The 20,689-nt window shown below is 52.6% G+C and overlaps 2 protein-coding genes across 5 annotated transcripts in view; one reads left to right on the top strand and one right to left on the bottom strand.

The window, feature by feature from the left end:
• Nucleotides 1–20,689, top strand: part of POLQ (DNA polymerase theta) — a 38,518-nt gene that overhangs the window by 6,703 nt on the left and 11,126 nt on the right. For 3 of the 4 annotated variants that reach the window (XM_073576989.1, XM_073576988.1, XM_073576991.1), the window contains exons 5-20: nt 593–749; nt 2,343–2,451; nt 2,680–2,896; nt 3,065–3,224; nt 4,508–4,654; nt 4,751–4,963; nt 5,222–5,364; nt 5,575–5,770; nt 5,884–6,026; nt 6,095–6,288; nt 6,387–6,511; nt 6,598–6,841; nt 15,825–18,151; nt 18,247–18,393; nt 18,466–18,656; nt 19,613–19,853. In XM_073576989.1, coding sequence (XP_073433090.1) covers nt 593–749; nt 2,343–2,451; nt 2,680–2,896; nt 3,065–3,224; nt 4,508–4,654; nt 4,751–4,963; nt 5,222–5,364; nt 5,575–5,770; nt 5,884–6,026; nt 6,095–6,288; nt 6,387–6,511; nt 6,598–6,841; nt 15,825–18,151; nt 18,247–18,393; nt 18,466–18,656; nt 19,613–19,853 — 4,954 coding nt within the window. The remainder of the gene's footprint in view (nt 1–592; nt 750–2,342; nt 2,452–2,679; nt 2,897–3,064; nt 3,225–4,507; nt 4,655–4,750; nt 4,964–5,221; nt 5,365–5,574; nt 5,771–5,883; nt 6,027–6,094; nt 6,289–6,386; nt 6,512–6,597; nt 6,842–15,824; nt 18,152–18,246; nt 18,394–18,465; nt 18,657–19,612; nt 19,854–20,689) is intronic. The other variant, XM_073576990.1, reaches the window with a different exon arrangement.
• Nucleotides 743–2,128, bottom strand: LOC141091412 (uncharacterized; the record flags this gene model as incomplete). Its single annotated transcript, XM_073576953.1, has 1 exon — nt 743–2,128. A coding segment is annotated over one exon (1,281 nt), but the record flags the coding sequence as incomplete, so codon positions are not given.

Here is a 20,689-nt window from a genome sequence, read left to right as displayed (position 1 = left end):
CCGGGCTGTGCTGGGCCCCCGGAGGTCAGGAGGTGCCGGGCTGTGCAGGGCCCCCGGAGGTCAGGAGGTGCTGGGCTGTGCAGGGCCCCCGGAGGTCAGGAGGTGCCGGGCTGTGCAGGGCCCCCGGAGGTCAGGAGGTGCCGGGCTGTGCCGGGCCCCTAGCGGTCAGGAGGTGCCGGGCTGTGCCGGGCCCCCAGAGGTCGGGCTGTGCCGGGCCCCCAGAGGTCGGGCTGTGCCGGGCCCCCAGAAGTCGGGCTGTGCCGGGCCCCCAGAGGTCGGGCTGTGCCGGGCCCCCAGAGGTCGGGCTGTGCCGGGCCCCCAGAGGTCGGGCTGTGCCGGGCCCCCAGAGGTCGGGCTGTGCCGGGCCCCCAGCGGTCGGGCTGTGCCGGGCCCCCAGCGGTCGGGCTGTGCCGGGCCCCCAGCGGTCGGGCTGTGCCGGGCCCCCAGCGCTCGGGCTGTGCCGGGCCCCCAGCGGTCGGGCTGTGCCGGGCCCCCAGCGGTCGGGCTGTGCCGGGCCCCGCTGGACCCCCAGCGGTCGGGCTGTGCCGGAGGTGCTGGGCTATGTAAGAATCAGTTACACATTGTTTTTCAGAACCTGTTCCAGGAAGTCGGGGTCCGGGTCGGTGGATACATGGGGGGCTCCGCGCCGGCCGGGGGCTTCACCTCTTTGGATGTCGCTGTCTGCACCATTGAGAAAGCAAATGGCCTGGTGAACCGACTGATCGAGGAGAACAGGATCGATCTGCTGGGTGCGAAGTCCAATCTGCTACAGGATAATGGGGTCATCTGTCATTGATGTGGAATAGTGTACTGAAGATAATGGGAGTTATGGTGTCTTACTGTAATTTTAATGATGGGTGTTGTGTCTCCTGCTCTGATGATGAAGGGTGTTGTGTCTCCTGCTCTGATGATGATGGGTGTTGTGTCTTCTGCTCTGCTGATGATGGGTGTTTTGTCTCCTGCTCTGATGATGATAATGGGTGTTGTGTCTCCTGCTCTGATGATGATGATGGGTGTTGTGTCTCAAGCTCTGATGATGATGGGTATTGTGTCTCCTGCTCTGATGATGATGGGTGTTGTGTCTCCTGCTCTGATGGTGATGATGGGTGTTGTGTCTCCTGCTCTGATGGTGATGATGGGTGTTGTGTCTCCTGCTCTGATGGTGATGATGGGTGTTGTGTCTCCTGCTCTGATGGTGATGATGGGTGTTGTGTCTCCTGCTCTGATGGTGATGATGGGTGTTGTGTCTCCTGCTCTGATGGTGATGATGGGTGTTGTGTCTCCTGCTCTGATGGTGATGATGGGTGTTGTGTCTCCTGCTCTGATGGTGATGATGGGTGTTGTGTCTCCTGCTCTGATGATGATGATGATGGGTGTTGTCTCCTGCTCTGATGATGATGGGTGTTGTGTCTCCTGGTCTGATGATGATGGGTGTTGTGTCTCCTGCTCTGATGATGATGGGTGTTGTGTCTCCTGCTCTGATGAGGATGAGGATGATGGGTGTTGTCTCCTGCTCTGATGAGGATGATGGGTGTTGTGTCTCCTGCTCTGATGAGGATGATGGGTGTTGTGTCTCCTGCTCTGATGAGGATGATGGGCGTTGTGTCTCCTGCTCTGATGAGGATGATGGGCGTTGTGTCTCCTGCTCTGATGAGGATGATGGGCGTTGTGTCTCCTGCTCTGATGAGGATGATGGGCGTTGTGTCTCCTGCTCTGATGAGGATGATGGGCGTTGTGTCTCCTGCTCTGATGAGGATGATGGGCGTTGTGTCTCCTGCTCTGATGAGGATGATGGGTGTTGTGTCTCCTGCTCTGATGAGGATGATGGGTGTTGTGTCTCCTGCTCTGATGAGGATGATGGGTGTTGTGTCTCCTGCTCTGATGAGGATGATGGGTGTTGTGTCTCCTGCTCTGATGAGGATGATGGGTGTTGTGTCTCCTGCTCTGATGAGGATGATGGGTGTTGTGTCTCCTGCTCTGATGAGGATGATGGGTGTTGTGTCTCCTGCTCTGATGAGGATGATGGGTGTTGTGTCTCCTGCTCTGATGAGGATGATGGGTGTTGTGTCTCCTGCTCTGATGAGGATGATGGGTGTTGTGTCTCCTGCTCTGATGAGGAGGATGATGGGTGTTGTGTCTCCTACTCTGGTGAGGATGGGTGTTGTGTCTCCTGCTCTGATGATGATGATGGGTGTTGTGTCTCCTGCTCTGATGATGATGATGGGTGTTGTGTCTCCTGCTCTGGTGATGGGTGTTGTGTCTCCTGCTCTGTTGGTGATGATGATGGGTGTTGTGTCTCACACTGTTAATGATGGGTGTGTGGTCTTGTTTCCCCTGTGCAGGGATGATGGTGGTGGATGAGTTGCACATGTTGGGGGATTCGCACCGTGGTTATCTGCTGGAGCTTCTCCTCACCAAGATCGAGTACGTGACCCGGAAACCTACGGCCAGGTGAGTGATTTATCACCAGTATATAATAGAGACCCCTGGAGATACAGCAGTGTCCCTGCAGATAGTGACCCCACAAGACCGGACCTCATGTCTGCCACCTCAGTCGTTGTTTCCTCGCCCCATGGTACTGTAGCTCCAGTCCTGGTACATGTAGAGAAGACCAGGATGACCCGCGGACGGTCCGTGACTTTTACCTCCTCCTTTTCCGCTTTCCTTATAACGTTGCAGGATTAAATCGTCCAGCGACTCCTGGAGCGAGGTGCAGATCGTGGGGATGAGCGCCACTCTGCCCAACCTCGGCCTGCTGGCGTCCTGGCTTGGGGCTGAGCTCTACCACACCGACTACCGCCCCGTGCCCCTCCGAGAGCAGCTCAAAATTGGCAAAACCTTCTACGACTCCTCCATGGCCACGGTGCGGGAAATGCAGCCACTAATTCACCTGAAGGTAAGAACTGAATGGTGGATGGAGAAGGGGGGTCACATATCCGAGCACCTCAGCCAGGGGGGTCTTCTGACTCATGTATGAGACATGTGGAGGTCGGGAGACCCGTGACTGCGACACATGGATGTGTGGTCTTACTAAATGCCACTGACGCCTCCTCTCCTGTCACAGGGGGATGACGACCATATTGTCAGTCTGTGTTACGAGACGGTCCTGAGCGGTCACGCCATCTTAATCTTCTGTCCGTCCAAGAACTGGTGTGAGAAGTTGTCCGATACGATCGCCCGCGAGTTCTACAACCTGTACCAGCGGGCAGCGCAGGAGGCTGCAGGTAAGACCCGGGCGTGAATACCAAGGGGCTGCGCCAATCCTGGGGGGCTGCGCTAACACCGGGGGGCTGCGCTGTCTTCTTGCCGGTCAGTCCTGGGCTGTAGATGTAAAGCTTCTGTAGGTGGGTGCCCGTTGCTTGTTCTCGGAGCGGCTCCTGCAGGCTCCACGTCTTCTATCCATCCCGTAGTCACCGTGAAAAACGACACAAATTCTCCCCCCAAAATAAACTAGAGACAGAGACTCATCCGGAAGGGAGAGGCCACCCACCGTCTACAGACCGCTGCTCCCAGACTCCTGCGTTGCATCCCCCAGAAATCCAAACCTGATGGCGGGAACTTCATAGAACAAAACTCGATATAAGCAGAATCCCAAATCGCCTCCTATGGCCCCCCCAAATCCTCACACCAGCTCCGTGCACCCAATATACCGACATATTGGGGGCTCGTACTAACCTGCATAATGGGGGCCCGTACTAACCTGCATAATGGGGGGCTCGTACTAACCTGCATAATGGGGGCCCGTACTAACCTGCATAATGGGGGGCTCGTACTAACCTGCATAATGGGGGCCCGTACTAACCTGCATAATGGGGGCTCGTACTAACCTGCATAATGGGGGCTCGTACTAACCTGCATAATGGGGGCTCGTACTAACCTACATAATGGGGGCCTGTACTAACCTGCATAATGGGGGCTCGTACTAACCTGCATAATGGGGGCTCGTACTAACCTGCATAATGGGGGCCCGTACTAACCTGCATAATGGGGGCTCGTACTAATCTGCATAATGGGGGCCCGTACTAACCTGCATAATGGGGGCCCGTACTAACCTGCATAATGGGGGCTCGTACTAACCTGCATTATGGGGGCCCGTACTAACCTGCATTATGGGGGCTCGTACTAACCTGCATAATGGGGGCTCGTACTAACCTATATCATGGGACGCATAATGGGGCGTTCGCAGCTAATTCAGTAAACAGGCCCTGCGCCGGGGTTGTCTCTGTTACATGGGCACTCGGCTGAGCTATTCCGGTCACGTAGCACGGGTCGGTCACTGCTTTATACAGCCGCTTCCTCCACTAGGTGGCATCAGGGAGGTAGTTTCTGTCCTAAATGACGCACGTGGATTCTTTACCCTTCTGGTGTTACCTTGTTGATCCATCAGGTGGCAGCACAATTCCAGGCTTCTCCTTAGTATAGGAAGTTGAGAAATTTTTGCATTTTCCATCAATGTTTTATAAATTATTCTGTCCGTACTGATGGGGGTAGTTGTTATTTTTGATAGGCGGCAGATTGGAGCCGAGCATCTCCCCCGTGGTCCTGGACAAGGACGGCATCCAGGATGTGGTGGGGCAGCTGAGGAGATGTCCGGCCGGGCTGGACGCTGTTCTTGGACGCACCGTTCCCTGGGGCGTTGCTTTCCATCATGCCGGTACGGACCACTATAAAGTAGTCGTCGCACCATTCTGAGTACAGCTGTGGCCCTCATTAACCCCTTCTGCCATGTCTACATCCATTGTGTTGGCAGGGCTGACGTTTGATGAACGTGATGTTGTAGAAGGCGCCTTCCGGCACGGTATCGTCCGTGTGTTGGCGGCAACCTCCACCCTGTCATCCGGTGTTAACCTCCCTGCCCGGCGGGTCATCATCAGGACCCCACTGTTCAATGGGCGACTTCTGGACATCCTGACGTATAAACAGATGGCAGGAAGAGCCGGCCGCAAAGGGGTGGACACCGAAGGTGAGCGCGCGGAGGCGAGATCTGTGATGGCCATATGCATCTCGAATCTGCATGGATCTGGGGTTTGTGCACTCTACTGTCCTCCGCTATCAGCCAGACTGACTGTCAGACAGGTGACTGTGACCTGCGCCCCCTGATATCATCCTACATACTATGGAAGCAAACGCTCAGCGGAGAGACGTCGTAGATGTGGGCAGAGAGATTCTTATTTCACTCCTGCACTTCTCTGGCCTGATCTCCAGTTTCCGTCCTCCATAGGGGAGAGCATCCTCATATGTAAGCCTGCGGAGAGAGCGAAGGGGATCAGTCTGCTGCAGGGGTCCCTGAAGCCGGTCCAGAGCTGCCTCCAGAGAAAAGAAGGGGCCGGAGTGACGGGCAGCATGATCCGGGCTATCCTGGAGGTGAGAACCCACAACGTGCAGCGCTCTGCATGGTGGGGACCTGTACCCATATTCATCCTGAGCTGTCTGGTTCATGTTCGAGCACTGCAGAGATTGCTGTCACTCAAACGGAGCAGCCGCAGTGATGGAGCGTGTCCCGGTGACCGTGTAATAGGGCCTCATTGTGACGTCCAGGCACATGAGTTGTCACTCCTTCTGATTTGCACCCAGATCATCGTTGGCGGGGTGGCAGACACGCCCGAGGACGTGAGGATTTACGCCTCTTGCACCCTGTTGGCTGCGAGCCTGAGAGAGGAGGACGGAGATCTGGAGCGGCAGGACCAGGGGGCGATTGAGGCGTGTGTGGACTGGCTGCTGAGGAATGAGTTCATACAGATGGTAGAGGAGGAGCGGCATGGAGAGAAAGGTATCACCGCGTGCAGGGGATGCCGAGGAATCCTGGTTACTCCCAAGGACTGATATCCCCCCTGATGAATATCCGACCTCCAGACACAGATTATCTGATGTTTCTCTCTGCAGCAGAGGTTTATCGCCCCACAAAGCTCGGCTCAGCCACCCTCTCGTCCTCGCTGTCGCCCTCCGAGGCTCTGGGCATTTTTGCAGATCTTCAGAGGGCGATGAAAGGCTTCGTCCTGGAGAACGACCTGCACATCCTGTACTTGGTAAGTGATCACACGACCGCGGATCCTGTCCCGCGTCTCGTATCACTGAGCCCCTCAGTTGCCCTCAGGTCACCCCTGTCTATGAGGAGTGGGCTACCATTGACTGGTACCAGTTCTTCTGTCTCTGGGAGAAGCTCTCTGTGTCCATGAAACGCGTCGCTGAGCTGGTGGGGATTGAGGAAGGCTTCCTGGCCCGCTCTGTGAACGGAAAGATCGTCGCCAAAACTGACCGACAGCATCGTCAGATCGCCATCCATAAGAGGTGAGTGGCCCTCCGTGACGTGTGCTGTGCAGCCTGTAGGGTGTTGATGGGACGGCAGGTTGTGCTCGGACCATCGTTTCTACCTTTTCCCCCTCCAGGTTTTACACGAGCCTCGTGCTGCTGGATTTGATCAGTGAAGTTCCTCTGTCAGATTTGACGAAAAAATACGGCTGCAGCCGGGGTCAACTCCAGTCCCTGCAGCAGTCAGCCGCCACCTACGCTGGTGAGTTACCACAGATGTAGCAGAGCGGACATTGTCATAAACCTTCATGAGGCATAAATCATCATATCTCGTCCTACTCTCGGCAGGAATGGTGACGGTGTTCAGTAATCGCCTGGGATGGCACAACATGGAGCTGCTTCTCTCCCAGTTCCAGAGTCGGCTGACGTTCGGTGTACAGCGAGAGCTCTGTGACCTCGTCCGCCTGGATCTACTGAACGCTCAGAGGGCGAGAGCGCTTTACAATGCCGGACTCATTACTGTCAGCGTGCTGGCAAGAGGAAATGTCAGCGATGTGGAAACGGCCCTGAAGAACGCGGTGCCCTTTAAGAGGTGAGAAACCCTGTCTGCTGAGCCGAAAAATCGTCTTCTTACCTTTCTGTTATTCTTATCATTATGAGTTATTATCCTGCATGTATATACAATAATACTGCCCCTAGGTACAAGAATATAACTACTATAATACTGCTCCCTATGTACAAGAATATAACTACTATAATACTGCTCCTATGTACAAGAATATAACTACTATAATACTGCCGCTATGTACAAGAATATAACTACTATAATACTGCCCCCTATGTACAAGAATATAACTACTATAATACTGCCCCCTATGTACAAGAATATAACTGCTATAATTACTGCCTCTATGTACAAGAATATAACTACTATAATACTGCCCCTATGTACAAGAATATAACTACTATAATACTGCTCCTATGTACAAGAATATAACTACTATAATACTGCCTCTATGTACAAGAATATATCTACTATAATACTGCCCCTATGTACAAGAATATAACTACTATAATACTGCTCCTATGTACAAGAATATAACTACTATAATACTGCCCCTATGTACAAGAATATAACTACTATAATACTGCCCCTATGTACAAGAATATAACTACTATAATACTGCCCCTATGTACAAGAATATAACTACTATAATACTGCCTCTATGTACAAGAATATATCTACTATAATACTGCCCCTATGTACAAGAATATAACTACTATAATACTGCTCCTATGTACAAGAATATAACTACTATAATACTGCCTCTATGTACAAGAATATATCTACTATAATACTGCCCCTATGTACAAGAATATAACTACTATAATACTGCTCCTATGTACAAGAATATAACTACTATAATACTGCCCCTATGTACAAGAATATAACTACTATAATACTGCCCCTATGTACAAGAATATAACTACTATAATACTGCCCCTATGTACAAGAATATAACTACTATAATACTGCCTCTATGTACAAGAATATATCTACTATAATACTGCCCCTATGTACAAGAATATAACTACTATAATACTGCTCCTATGTACAAGAATATAACTACTATAATACTGCCCCTATGTACAAGAATATAACTACTATAATACTGCCCCTATGTACAAGAATATACCAACTATAATACTGCACCCTATATACAAGAATATATCTACTATAATACTGCTCCTATGTACAAGAATATAACTACTATAATACTGCCCCTATGTACAAGAATATAACTACTATAATACTTCCCCTATGTACAAGTATATAACTGCTATAATTACTGCCTCTATGTACAAGAATATAACTACTATAATACTGCCCCTATGTACAAGAATATAACTGCTATAATTACTGCCTCTATGTACAAGAATATAACTACTATAATACTGCTCCTATGTACAAGAATATAACTACTATAATACTGCTCCTATATACAAGAATATAAATACTATAATACTGCTCCTATGTACAAGAATATAACTACTATAATACTACCCCTATGTACAAGAATATAACTACTATAATACTGCCTCTATATACAAGAATATAACTACTATAATACTGCCCCTATGTACAAGAATATAACTACTATAATACTGCCCCTATGTACAAGAATATAACTACTATAATACTGCCCCTATATACAAGAATATAACTACTATAATACTGCCCCCTATATACAAGAATATAAATACTATAATACTGCCCCCTATATACAAGAATATAAATACTATAATACTGCCCCCTAGGTACAAGAATATAACTACTATAATACTGCCCCCTAGGTACAAGAATATAACTACTATAATACTGCCCCCTAGGTACAAGAATATAACTACTATAATACTGCCCCCTAGGTACAAGAATATAACTACTATAATACTGCCCCTATGTACAAGAATATAACTACTATAATACTGCCCCCTAGGTACAAGAATATAACTACTATAATACTGCTCCCTAGGTACAAGAATATAACTACTATAATACTGCCCCTATGTACAAGAATATAACTACTATAATACTGCCCCCTATGTACAAGAATATAACTACTATAATACTGCCCCCTATGTACAAGAATATAACTGCTATAATACTGCCCCTATGTACAAGAATATAACTACTATAATACTGCCCCCTATGTACAGGAATATAACTACTATAATACTGCCCCTATGTACAAGAATATAACTACTATAATACTGCCCCCTATGTACAGGAATATAACTACTATAATACTGCCCCTATGTACAAGAATATAACTACTATAATCCTGCCCCCTATGTACCAGAATATAACTGATATAACCTTGTTGTCTGTGGATATAAGGCTGCTCCATCTACAGGGGGTTTATATCTTTAGCATTTATATTTTTCCTTTCGTGCTGTTTCTATACTGTCAGTCTTTTTGTCCTCAGTGTCGGGGGCTGTCGGTATTATTCCGCTCTCCTCCCGCTCTTCGTTTCCTGCATTATGTCTCCCAGGAGATCTCCAGCTGTTGTAACTGGAAGTTTTAATTACAGGGATGTGCACGGCGGCGGCTTGTACATCCTGCTGCATAATTGGCGCTCTATCCCTCTGATGAGAGCTGCGTACGCTCTACGGCAGTGACGGGGGACGCGACTCAATGCTGCAGTTGGTCCCCTCTAATAATCTCGTCCCAGCCTTCTGTACCTCGGTGACGAGGGCCCTGATCCGCAGCTCGTGCCGTTCTTCTGCCGTGTAATTAACAGGGGGACGCGGTTAATGTGTTTCTCCACGTCCTGATCTGCGGGGGATTATCTCCAATTCCCGGATAATTGCAGAATTTCATTTTCATGATTTACAAAACACTTATTGGCTGGTGAGATTAATTAGAAGCGTGAGCCGCCATATTGCTCCCCTCAGGTTGGCGCGTGTCGGACTCCTCCGATTAACATTATTTCACTAATTAAATCCACTTTCTAAGTTTATAAATGTTTTACTTTTCTTCATAGATCTCAATTTACTTTGTCTTGTACTCCAGTTACCTCCAGAGCTGCATTCATAATTCTGTATTCACTACATCCCCTGCAATGCAGCACCGCAAAATTGAGCTTTATTTCTCCTTCGCCTCATTGGGGGACACAGGTACTGTGGGTGTACGCTTCTGCCGCTAGGAGGCTGACACTAAGTGAAAAAAAGAGGTTAGCTCCTCCTCCGCAGTATACACCCTCGCCCCTATTGCGGGCGGAAATTAGTTTTTTGCTTAGTGTCCATGGAGGCACACGTCTGGTTTTTTTTCTTCAGACTTTTTTCGTCTTTTTCCATGAAGATGTGACAGGGGCAACGGATCCTATTGAAAGGGTCTGATTTCCCCAAACCAACAACGGACGAGCACATGCGAGTGTCCCTCCACGTATCCTCTCCCGCGTCGTGGGACACAATGCCGAACTTAGCTCTGACCACCCCTAGGTATTGAAACCATGGGCTGTACAGAGGCACAAGACTAGTCCATGTGGCCCCACTGCTCCACCAACGCTAGACGGCGGTGCTGCAAGGCGGCGGACGGTCCCTCTCCTCACCCCCTGAAGGGGTTAGATAGGACGGTGCAGGCACCCTATTTTATCAAGGCCCCCTCACATCACATACCTGCGCTCAGGCTGAAGAGGATCATCGGTGAGGAGAGGGTCTGGGAGGGCTCCTGCGAAGATCTCAGGGCTGGAGCCCCCAGCCGGCAGAAGCCACCGGCCATGCAAGGCTGAGGGTGGCTGGATCCGTCAGGTGGCGCCGCACAGTTAGTGGCGCCATGTTTTTTGTGTACCGTGCCCCCCCCCCCCCCCCAGTCAGGTAGGGGAAAAATTGAGGCCGGAGCTAGGCCGCGGCCGGAAGTCCCGCCCCTGGAGCCACGCGTCACTTTCGGCGGCCCGCCCAGCACTGGGCGGCGGCGAAGAAATTTAGTGCCTGGCTTCGGATCCCGGCTAGGCCGCAGAACGGAAGCACCGCCCCTAGAGTGGTTTTACATTCTGGCTCACTCCCACAGCTGGTGGCGCTCGTTTTGAAGAAAGCAGCCAGGACGGGGAGCGCAAGTCTGGGGTAATTGCTGCCCGAGAGGCCACGCTACGGGGAAAACGAGGTGCTACCTCTTCCCCACACCCCCAGCAGCGGACAGATACAGTATGTCCGAAAAGGCAAAGACGCACACGTTCTTTTACGCTGCATGCATCTCTTGTCGGGCTGCATTTCCACGGGCGCAGAGCAAGTGACTATGCGAAGCCTGCGAATCCGAATGCGCCCAGGAGCCCTCCCCTACGACCGTGACCAATGTGTCAAATCCCCCGGAGTGGGCCCAATCACTGTCACAGTCCATGGCGTCGCTTACGAGAGCAATAGAGTCCCTTCAAGCCCCAGATAGGGGCAGGGACAATGGCTCGCCGACCTTAGAGGGAACCTCCACCAAACAAAAGCCTCCGGCCTGCAGGGGCCAGTCTCACTCCAGGCAGACCCGGAGGAAACAAATTCACACGGTGTCGCCCAGTCCATCCGGTGCCTTGGCATCCGTAAGCTCTGCTTCTTGCTCCCCGTCACCAGTGGTTGATAGCGAGCAGACAGACCTCAGATTGCAACTCAGACGAGCCCCTTGACCTGGACACTCCAGGGTCACGTGAAACAGTGGACAGCCTCATAGAAGCCGTCAATCAGACCCTGGGGATTCAGGATGATCCCGCAGCGGCTACGGGGCATAAAGTGGTATTTAAGCGAGTGAAGCGCCCGCACAGAATTTTTTCCTCTCACCCGTAGTTTGAGGACATAGCGCAGCGGCACAGAGAACGTCCAGACAGGCGTTTCTCGGGTCAAAAGGCACTCGAAACAAGGTATCCGTTTGCTCCGGACCTCTGTAAAAGATGGACGGAATCCCCGATGGTGGATCCTCCGGTTTCGCGCCTAGCCACTAAGACCCTGCTATCCGTCCCTAGTGTTTCCTCGATTAAGGATCCCATGGACTGCCTTATAGAGAGCTTAGCTCGCTCAGTATATGATGCGTCAGGGTCAGCACTTGCTCTCTCGTTCGCAGCAACTTGGGTAGCCAAGGCTATGATAACATGGTCAGAAACATTAAACATGGTCGCGCAGGAGCAGGTTCTACCTGCAGAGATTTCGGAGGTCGCGGGTCAGATGGCGATGGCCGGAGACTATGTAATCAAAGCGTCTTTGGATGTGGCCAATTGCTCGGCACTTGCCGCCGCTAATGCAATTTCGATCAGAAGAGCCCTATGGTTAAGGGCATGGTGAGCCAATTCTTCTTCTAAGAAGTCCTTGACTTCACTGCCTTATCAGTGCATCCGCCTATTTGGGGACAAGTTGGATCAACTTGTCTCCGACTCCACAGGAGGAAAGAGCGGGTTTCTCCCTCAACAAAGGGTCAAACCGCTTTTTCGTCACCCGTTTCAGGCACGTTTTAGGGCCTTTAACAACACCAGGTGGACTACAGCGGCCAATTCCGCCGCCTCAGGCCGCCCCAACCAGGATAGGGAGCGGCAGGTCTCATATAGAGCCAACCCATTGGGGAGATTGCGTACTCAGCAGCCTAGATCGAGGGGATCCAGATACCAAAGATCGTCGGCCAAATGACTCGAGGCCTTTACCAGACGACACCGGCAAGGTGGGTGGCCACCTACTCTGGTTTTTTCACATCTGGGCCAATATCGCTCACGACGCATGGGTAAAGGAATTGGTGGCCTCAGGTTACAAAATAGAGTTTGTCAGATACCTGCCAAGACGGTTTTTTTTTCCCGGCTTCCCAGAGTGGATGCCCAGGCAAGGGCTCTATTGAGAGCCATCAAATTCAAATCGCTCCAGCACAACAGAGTCATTGTTCCAGTGCCGGAACACGAAAAAAATCAGGGGTTCTATTCCAACCTTTTTGCGGTTCCTAAAAAGGATGGGTCTGTCAGGCCTGTTTTGGACCTGAAGCTTCTGAACCAATTCATCACGATCAGACATTTCCGGATGGAGTCTCTCCGGTCAGTCATATTGGCCATGGAGCAGGGAGAATACTTGACCTCAATAGACATCCAGGACGCATATCTGCATATTCCCATCCTCCTCATCAGAGGTTTCTACGCTTCGCCATCAACGGTCAACATTTTCAGTTCATGGCGCTACCCACGGCTCCCAGAGTGTTCACAAAGGTTATGGCAGTTGTCATGGCCACACTGCATTCTTGAGGCATAGTCGTCCTTATCTGGACGACCTCTTGGTCAAAGGCCCTTCAATACGGGCATGCGAGGAAAATGTCAACATCACGCTAGATACTCTTGCACGCTTAGGGTGGTTGGTCAATGCGAAGAAGTCATCCCTTGTGCCAGCTCAAAAGGTCTCCTTCCTAGGAATGATTCTCGACACTCGCCGAGGGTTGGTAATTCTCCCTCAGGAAAAGGTGCTAGCGCTCCGGCAGGGAGTCCGGACACTTCGGCAACCAGTCCCTCATACCATCCGATCCGGGATGAGAAGTCTAGGGAAAATGGTGGCAGCAATGGAAGCGGTACCGTTCGCCCAGTTCCATCTTCGCCCCCTGCAGCGCGCCCTTATGTCAGCTTGGGACAAGAATCCCCTCATGCTCGATCGGCAGTGCCGACTGTCCTGTCAAGTCAGGCAGTCGCTCGGATGGTGGTTAACCAGTTCCCCCCAGACCATTGGTTGGTGATGACAACCGACGCCAGTCTCCTCGGCTGGGGAGCGGTGTTTCGGCACCACACGACCCAGGGACGGTGGTCGCCACAGGAGGTACGCCTCCTGATCAACTTATTGGGGATACGAGCAATTCGTCTGGCCCTGCTAAAGTTTCATCACTTTCTAGCAGGCCGCCCCATCTGGATTCAGTCGGACAACGCCACGGCGGTGGCTTACATAAATCACCAAGGAGGCACCCGCCGCAGAGCAACCATGCGCGAGGTGGGGCACGTTCTGCAGTGGGCCGAAGCAAACCACTCGGTGATTTCGGCTGTCCACATCCCGGGCGTGGAAAATTGGGCAGCAGACTTTCTCAGCCGGCAGGGTCTAGCGTCCGGAGAGTGGTCTCTACATTCCGAAGTCTTCCGGCAGATTTGTCAGCTGTGGGGAACTCCGGATGTGGACCTGATGGCGTCCAGAGTGAACGCCAAGGTGCCCACATATGTCGCTCGTGCCAGGGACCCGCAGGCAATCGCTGTGGGCGCGTTGTTTCTGCCATGGGACCAGTTTCTCCTCCCATATCTATTTCCCCCGCTGCCACTACTTCCGAGGGTCATCAAGAAGATCGAGACGGAAGGGGTCCCGGCGATTCTGCTGACTCCAGACTGGCCCTGTCGAGTGTGGTACGCAGATCTAATGCAGCTGCTCGCCGACGTTCCCTGGCGCCTGCCAGAGTGCCCAGATCTACTTTCTCAAGGGCCAATTTGCCACCCGAACTCAGGGGCCCTGTGTTTGACGGCATGGCCGTTGAATCTTGGATTCTAACCCAGGCAGGGTTCGGGAGCAAGGTGGTCGCTACAATGATTAGTGCCCGAAAGCCTGCTTCAGCACGAATTTACCACCACACCTGGAAGGTGTTCTTTGCTTGGTGTCGAGGCCGCGGTGTTTCTCCACTGAGATTCTCGATCCCCAACATCTTGACTTTTCTCCTGTCGGGCCTAGACTTAGGCTTAGCCCCAATTCCCTCAGGAGACAAATATCGGCCTTATCCGTCCTGTTCCAGCGCAGAATTCCTACCAATCTGCAGGTGAAGACTTTCATCCAGGGAGTCTCCCACTTGGTACCTCCCTATAAGGCGCCTTTGGACGCTTGGGACCTTAACCTGGTCCTAAGTGTTCTGCAGGGAGCTCCATTTGAACCGTTTCAGGATATCTCCTTGGGGTACCTTTCCTGGAAAGTGGTGTTCCTAGTGGCCATCACTTCTGTCAGGCAGGTTTCAGAACTGGCAGCCCTATCCTGCCTAGCCCCGTTCCTCACTTTCCATAAAGATAAGGTGGTGCTCAGACCAGCCCCTCCTTTTCTGCCAAAAGTCGTGTCCTCTTTTCACATTAATGAAGATGTTGTCTTGCCTTCATTTTGTCCAGCACCGGTGCACCGTGTGGAAAAGGCTCTTCACACGTTAGACCTGCTAAGAGCCCTCCGGAGGTACGTGTCGAGGACGGCACCCTTTCGTCAGCCGAACACGCTGTTCGTGCTCCCTGAAGGGTGCAGGAAGGGACTCGCTGCCTCAAAATCGACCATAGCCAGATGGATTCGTTTGACTATTCAGGAGTCCTACCGCATTAGAAGCACGCTGATTCCAGCAGGGATCAGAGCGCACTCTACTCGGGCAGTGGGCGCCTCTTGGGCGCTTCGGCACCAGACTTCGACGGAACAGGTTTGCAAGGCAGCAACCTGGTCCAGCCTGCACACATTTGCCAAACATTATAATATCCATGCTCCGGCGTCGGCGGATGCGAGCCTGGGTAGAAGGATTCTCCAAGCAGCGGTGGCGCACCTTTAAACAAGAGGTGCATGTAGCTTGGATCGGTGAGTCAATCTCCCACCCAGGGACTGCTTTAGGACGTATCAGTGTCCCCCCAATGAGGCGAAGGAGAAACATGGATTTTTGTGATAACTCACCGTAAAATCCTTTTCTCCTAGACGCTCATTGGGGGACACAGCACCCACCCTATTAGCCATTTGGCTCTTGTTTTGTTTAAATTTATATGCATTTACTAGTTTGATATAAGGGTGGTGTTTTGGACATGTTGTACCTGTATTAAGGCTGATTTTGTTGTCCTCCTACTGCTTTGACACCAAACTGATTTCCGCCCGCAATACGGGTGAGGGTGTATACGGCGGAGGAGCTAACCTCTTTTTTTCACTTAGTGTCAGCCTCCTAGTGGCAGAAGCATACACCCACAGTACCTGTGTCCCCCAATGAGCGTCTCGGAGAAAAGGATTTTACGGTGAGTTTATCACAAAAATCCATGTTTTTGTATTATTGCTTTTTTGTTCTGAGTTCTCTTTTTTTCTTCCTTTTTGCTCCTCAGCATCCGCCGAGCTGTAGATGAAGATGAGGAAGCCGCCCAGGAGCGCCGAGCTGCTCGATGCATCTGGATTTCTGGAAAAAAAGGCCTGACGGAGCGAGAGGCTGCGGAGCTCATCGTGGAGGAGGCGCGGAGACTGCTGAAGGAGGACCTGGCTCTGATGGGGATCCACTGGAATCCAGACACAACCCTGGAGTCTGGGTCATCTCTGGACACGAGCTCCGAATCCTCCACCGAGCAGAAAGAGAAGCCCCCTACCTCAGAGATTAACCCTTCCTTGAACACAGAGAGCGCAGCTCCTGATCTGAGGAGACTGGAGACGGCTGCTAATGCAAATTCCTCACGTGCCACATGTGCCGGGCACCGGGAACTGAGCACAGAAGGCATTGTGGTGAAGGATAAGGAGAACATCCCGGAAAATTCAGGGAAGAGTCTTGGGATGGGAAAGGTTATTAACCAAGAGATGGTTATTAGTAGTCCGAGAACTGGGGCCGAATCCATAACCTCTGGAGCGCTGAGCATGGCCATTAAATGCCCAGATGACGGGCACCTTGGCAATGCTGCTCCTGGTGCCACATCTGAATGTAAAGAAGATATGGAAGATGTGCCAGATGCCCGGATGCTCGATGAAGATCCATCATCAAAGGATGCCGGAGACCTGGCCCCTACAGCGAATGATGGGCCTGTTGGTGATTTAGGAGGGAGCTCAGATGCACCCGTGTTCACTATTCCAACTATACAGCCTTGTCCTGCTGCCCGGGTGTCCGATGTCTCCCTACGACCTAACCACAAGGCTACGTCCACGGTGACTAGGGATGTTCCTGAGATTATCCATAACACTGCGATAAACCCCCAAAACAGCAAAGCTTCTGACTTCACAGTGTGCCCTCCAGCATGCCCCGCCACCTCGCCTGTCCTCTGTCTTTCTCCTGCCTTCTACATGGCGTCCAGGACCTTCGAGGACAGTTTACAGCTGGATACCCAAACGGAGAAATTAATTCTGCAGCATGTGCCGTCCAAAGACCATAGAGAGGGGGAGGACGCAAAGGTGGCCCTGTCAGAGGCTCTACCCACAGACGGGCCGATCTTGGTGTGTATGGAGGAGACACCTGCGAATGTGGAGGCTCCATGCCAGGAACAAATAAAATATGAGGGGGAGAATTCTGCAAAAAGGTCACCAGATCCCCCCAGCGAGCGGCCAGCAGGAGGTGACCTGTCCCTCAGCGATACACAACTTCAGGCCTTGTTCCAGTCCTGCCAAACGCAAGTGAAGAGCGAAGAGCAGGGTCCAAACCCTCGCGTAGCGTCTCCTCCAAAGCAAGACTCCTCCTCAGACCGGGGTCTTGGTCATAGCGAGGCAACGGACAGCAGCCTGAACATGAGTGGCAGCTTCCTGTTCGACAGCTTCAATGATGATCTAGATTTTGGCTCCAAACCTGAGGAGCCCAACCCTCCTCCTCCTCCTCCATCTGATGACGAGAAGGATATGAGATACGACGAAGGGTCGATCATGTTCTCTCAGCTTGATTCTTTTCAGATGGTCGAGGTTCTAGATCACGTTGAACAACTGCCCAAGTCCGAAACAAAATTCCCGGCTACAGCGGTGGAGAAAAGGGACAATGTGGAGACAGTGAAGCTCGGGCCGGAGTGGGGCGACCTCAGTTTTAGCTTGACTCAAGGAATGGAGGATATTTTAGATCAGTGGCCGAATATCACCACAAATGTCTGTTCTGACCCAAAGCAAGACACACGGACCATCTGCAGGGAGAGACCCCTATGTCCAGATACTGACAGCGTCCTGCTCACTTCCGCTGCAAACCCTCGTTCAGATGTCCCGCACCTTAACTCTACCCCAAACACGGCTTCGGATATTGATCGACAATCCAACTCCAGGCCTGAGAGCAGATTGGAGCTGGTTCCCCCCACTCCTCCGAGTGCTTGTACCTCACGAGTGATTGGCATGTCCTCCATAAAATCTGGCATCAAGAGGCCAAGACTGGACTCGTTGGGCAGCCTGAGCTTCCTGTCACAGGACGCGGACGACATGTTTGGGTCACGAGGGGAAGTTGTGGAGGTGGCTGGGGACAACCGAGATGCCTCCATAATTGCCCAGGACTTCTCCTTGCAGTTGTCCCAGGACTCGTCCTCGCCTCTTCCTCCATGCAGCTCTCAGGTGTTCAGCATCATTGATGTGGCCAGCGACCTCGCCTTGTTCCAGACGTTCCTGCAGGAATGGAGGAGCCAGACGTCGTTCTCGCTGTCCTTGGCCTGTGAGCGGAGATCTAGGGTGGCCTCATCCAGGTCGTGCATCGGTGGGAGGTTTAAGCAAGGTCTGTAGGTTCATGGTGGTCTCATTCAGTGTAATGGGGGTCTGCTGCTGTGTACGCCGGTGATATTATCCTTGTCTCCTCTCGTGATACTTTAGTGCCGTCGCTGCGACAGGAACAAGCCAAGGAAGATGACGGCCTCTCCATCCCGGGTTGGGACGACATGTTGCTCGTGGGCCTGGCCGTGTGCTGGGGAGGGAAGGACGCCTATTACCTGTCCCTACAGAGGCAGCAAGATGGCTCAGGTACCGGCGCAGAGTATAAAACCTGGTGACTTGGTGCACGAGTCTATAACCTCTTGGGTCCTCTCGTTACAGACATAAGCTCCAGCCTGGCCCCTCCTCCGCTGGACCAGAACTTGTCCGTCAGCCAGCGGCTTCTGTCTCTGCAGTCCACATTGCAGCAGATGCGCCCCTCAGAGGTCATCATGTATAACTTCATCGAGCAGTACAAAGCTCTGCTGATGAGCTGCGGGGTCTCCATTACTGGACACTTCCAGGACCCAAAGGTAACGCATTTGTTATGTCCTGTCTGTAAGCGACCTCCGAGTCATCTGTACGTCCTGAAATATGGACTACGCCGTAGTGGCTGCATTGTGTATAGAGACATGGGGGCTGTGCTGTGTATGGAGATGTGGAGTCTGCGCTGAGTACTGGGGTGAGGGGTGCACCATGTACAGACAAATAGGGGATGCGCTGTGTACAGAGACATGGGGGCTGCGTCTTGTGTTGGGGTGAGGTGCAAGGAGACCCAAGGGCTGAGCCGTGTCAGGAGACACGAGGGCCCAAGCTGTGTACCAGAGGGTAATGTGCAAAACAACTGTTATTGGCTGCTGCTTCTCTTAAAGGGGCTGTTAATTATTTTAACAATGTATTACTATTTTTGGAGGATCAGCGCCGCCTCTGTCCTGGTTATGTTTGGTTTTACCGCTGCATTGAGTAAAAACCCCGGGTCGTGGGCGGCGCTGCTTCTGTATTAAAGCATTACGATAAAGGAGAACGCGGCCGTACCTGTGATTATCGATCCCTGTCCTGTTATTGTCCCTTCCTCTGAGGAGGTGTTGGGGACTTTCCCGTGTGGTCGCATCGGGCGTTTCATCCCCCAGGATGAGCGGCGCCGGCTCTCTGGATTAATTTCAGGATTACGTCTGAGCTGCTTATCTGTGATCAGATTATCCTCAGAGGCAGGAGATGGAAATCCGCAGGTAATTAACTCCTGGCGATTTACCGGCTGCCGCGTCAGGTGGCGATATCATCAGCGGAGGCCGGAGCGATGATATGTCATCGGCGGAGGCCGGAGCGATGACCAGCTGCCATAATGTGATCAGATCAGTGACTTAAGTTGTGTAACTTCTGCTCTAATCACATCCAGAGCTGTATGTACAGATAGACTGGACGCAGGGGTCATTACACATGGCTGCTATGTGATTTCTGGGGTCACTTACTTTTTGGTCTTGTTTTGCAGGTTGCTTGCTGGTTACTAGATCCAAGCTCCAAGGAGCGAACACTACACAACATGGCAGCCAACTTCCTCCCACAAGAGCTCCCCCTGCTGGACGGGGTAAGCAGTGGTCAGGGCGTGCAGAGCCTCGGCCTCAGTGCCAGCAGTGACCAGTCTGGACGGTACCGGGCCGCCATAGAGAGTGTCCTTGTCTATAGCATCATGGGCACGTTACACGGATTACTGGAGAAGGAGAATCTGCGAGGTACGAGATCCTGAGGCCAGGGGGTCCGGGGCAGATGTCTGCTCTGTCCTACAGGGGGTCCAGGGCAGGTGTCTGCTCTGTCCCACAGGGGGTCTGGGGCAGGTGTCTGCTCTGTCCTACAGGGGGTCTGGGGCAGGTGTCTGCTCTGTCCTACAGGGGGTCTGGGGCAGATGTCTGCTCTGTCCCACAGGGGGTCTGGGGCAGGTGTCTGCTCTGTCCCACAGGGGGTCTGGGGCAGGTGTCTGCTCTGTCCCACAGGGGGTCTGGGGCAGGTGTCTGCTCTGTCCCACAGGGGGTACGGGGCAGCTGGCTGTTCTGTCCCAAAGGGGGTACGGGGCAGGTGTCTGCTCTGTCCCAAAGGGGGTACGGGGCAGGTGTCTGCTCTGTCCCACAGGGGGTCTGGGGCAGCTGGCTGCTCTGTCCCACAGGGGGTCTGGGGCAGCTGGCTGCTCTGTCCCACGGGGGGTCTGGGGCAGCTGGCTGCTCTGTCCCACGGGGGGTCTGGGGCAGCTGGCTGCTCTGTCCCACGGGGGGTCTGGGGCAGCTGGCTGCTCTGTCCCACGGGGGGTCTGGGGCAGCTGGCTGCTCTGTCCCACGGGGGGTCTGGGGCAGCTGGCTGCTCTGTCCCACGGGGGGTACGGGGCAACTGGCTGCTCTGTCCCACGGGGGGTACGGGGCAGCTGGCTGTTCTGTCCCACGGGGGGTACGGGGCAGGTGTCTGCTCTGTCCCACGGGGGGTACGGGGCAGGTGTCTGCTCTGTCCCACGGGGGGTACGGGGCAGGTGTCTGCTCTGTCCCACGGGGGGTACGGGGCAGGTGTCTGCTCTGTTTCACGG

The sequence above is a fragment of the Dendrobates tinctorius genome, unplaced genomic scaffold, assembly GCF_039654945.1.
Source record: "Dendrobates tinctorius isolate UK_male_01 unplaced genomic scaffold, ASM3965494v1 ptg000054l, whole genome shotgun sequence".
Taxonomy (NCBI): domain Eukaryota; kingdom Metazoa; phylum Chordata; class Amphibia; order Anura; family Dendrobatidae; genus Dendrobates; species Dendrobates tinctorius.
The sequence above is the reverse complement of the archived record's forward strand: the minus strand, read 5'-3'. Positions and strand labels throughout refer to the sequence as shown.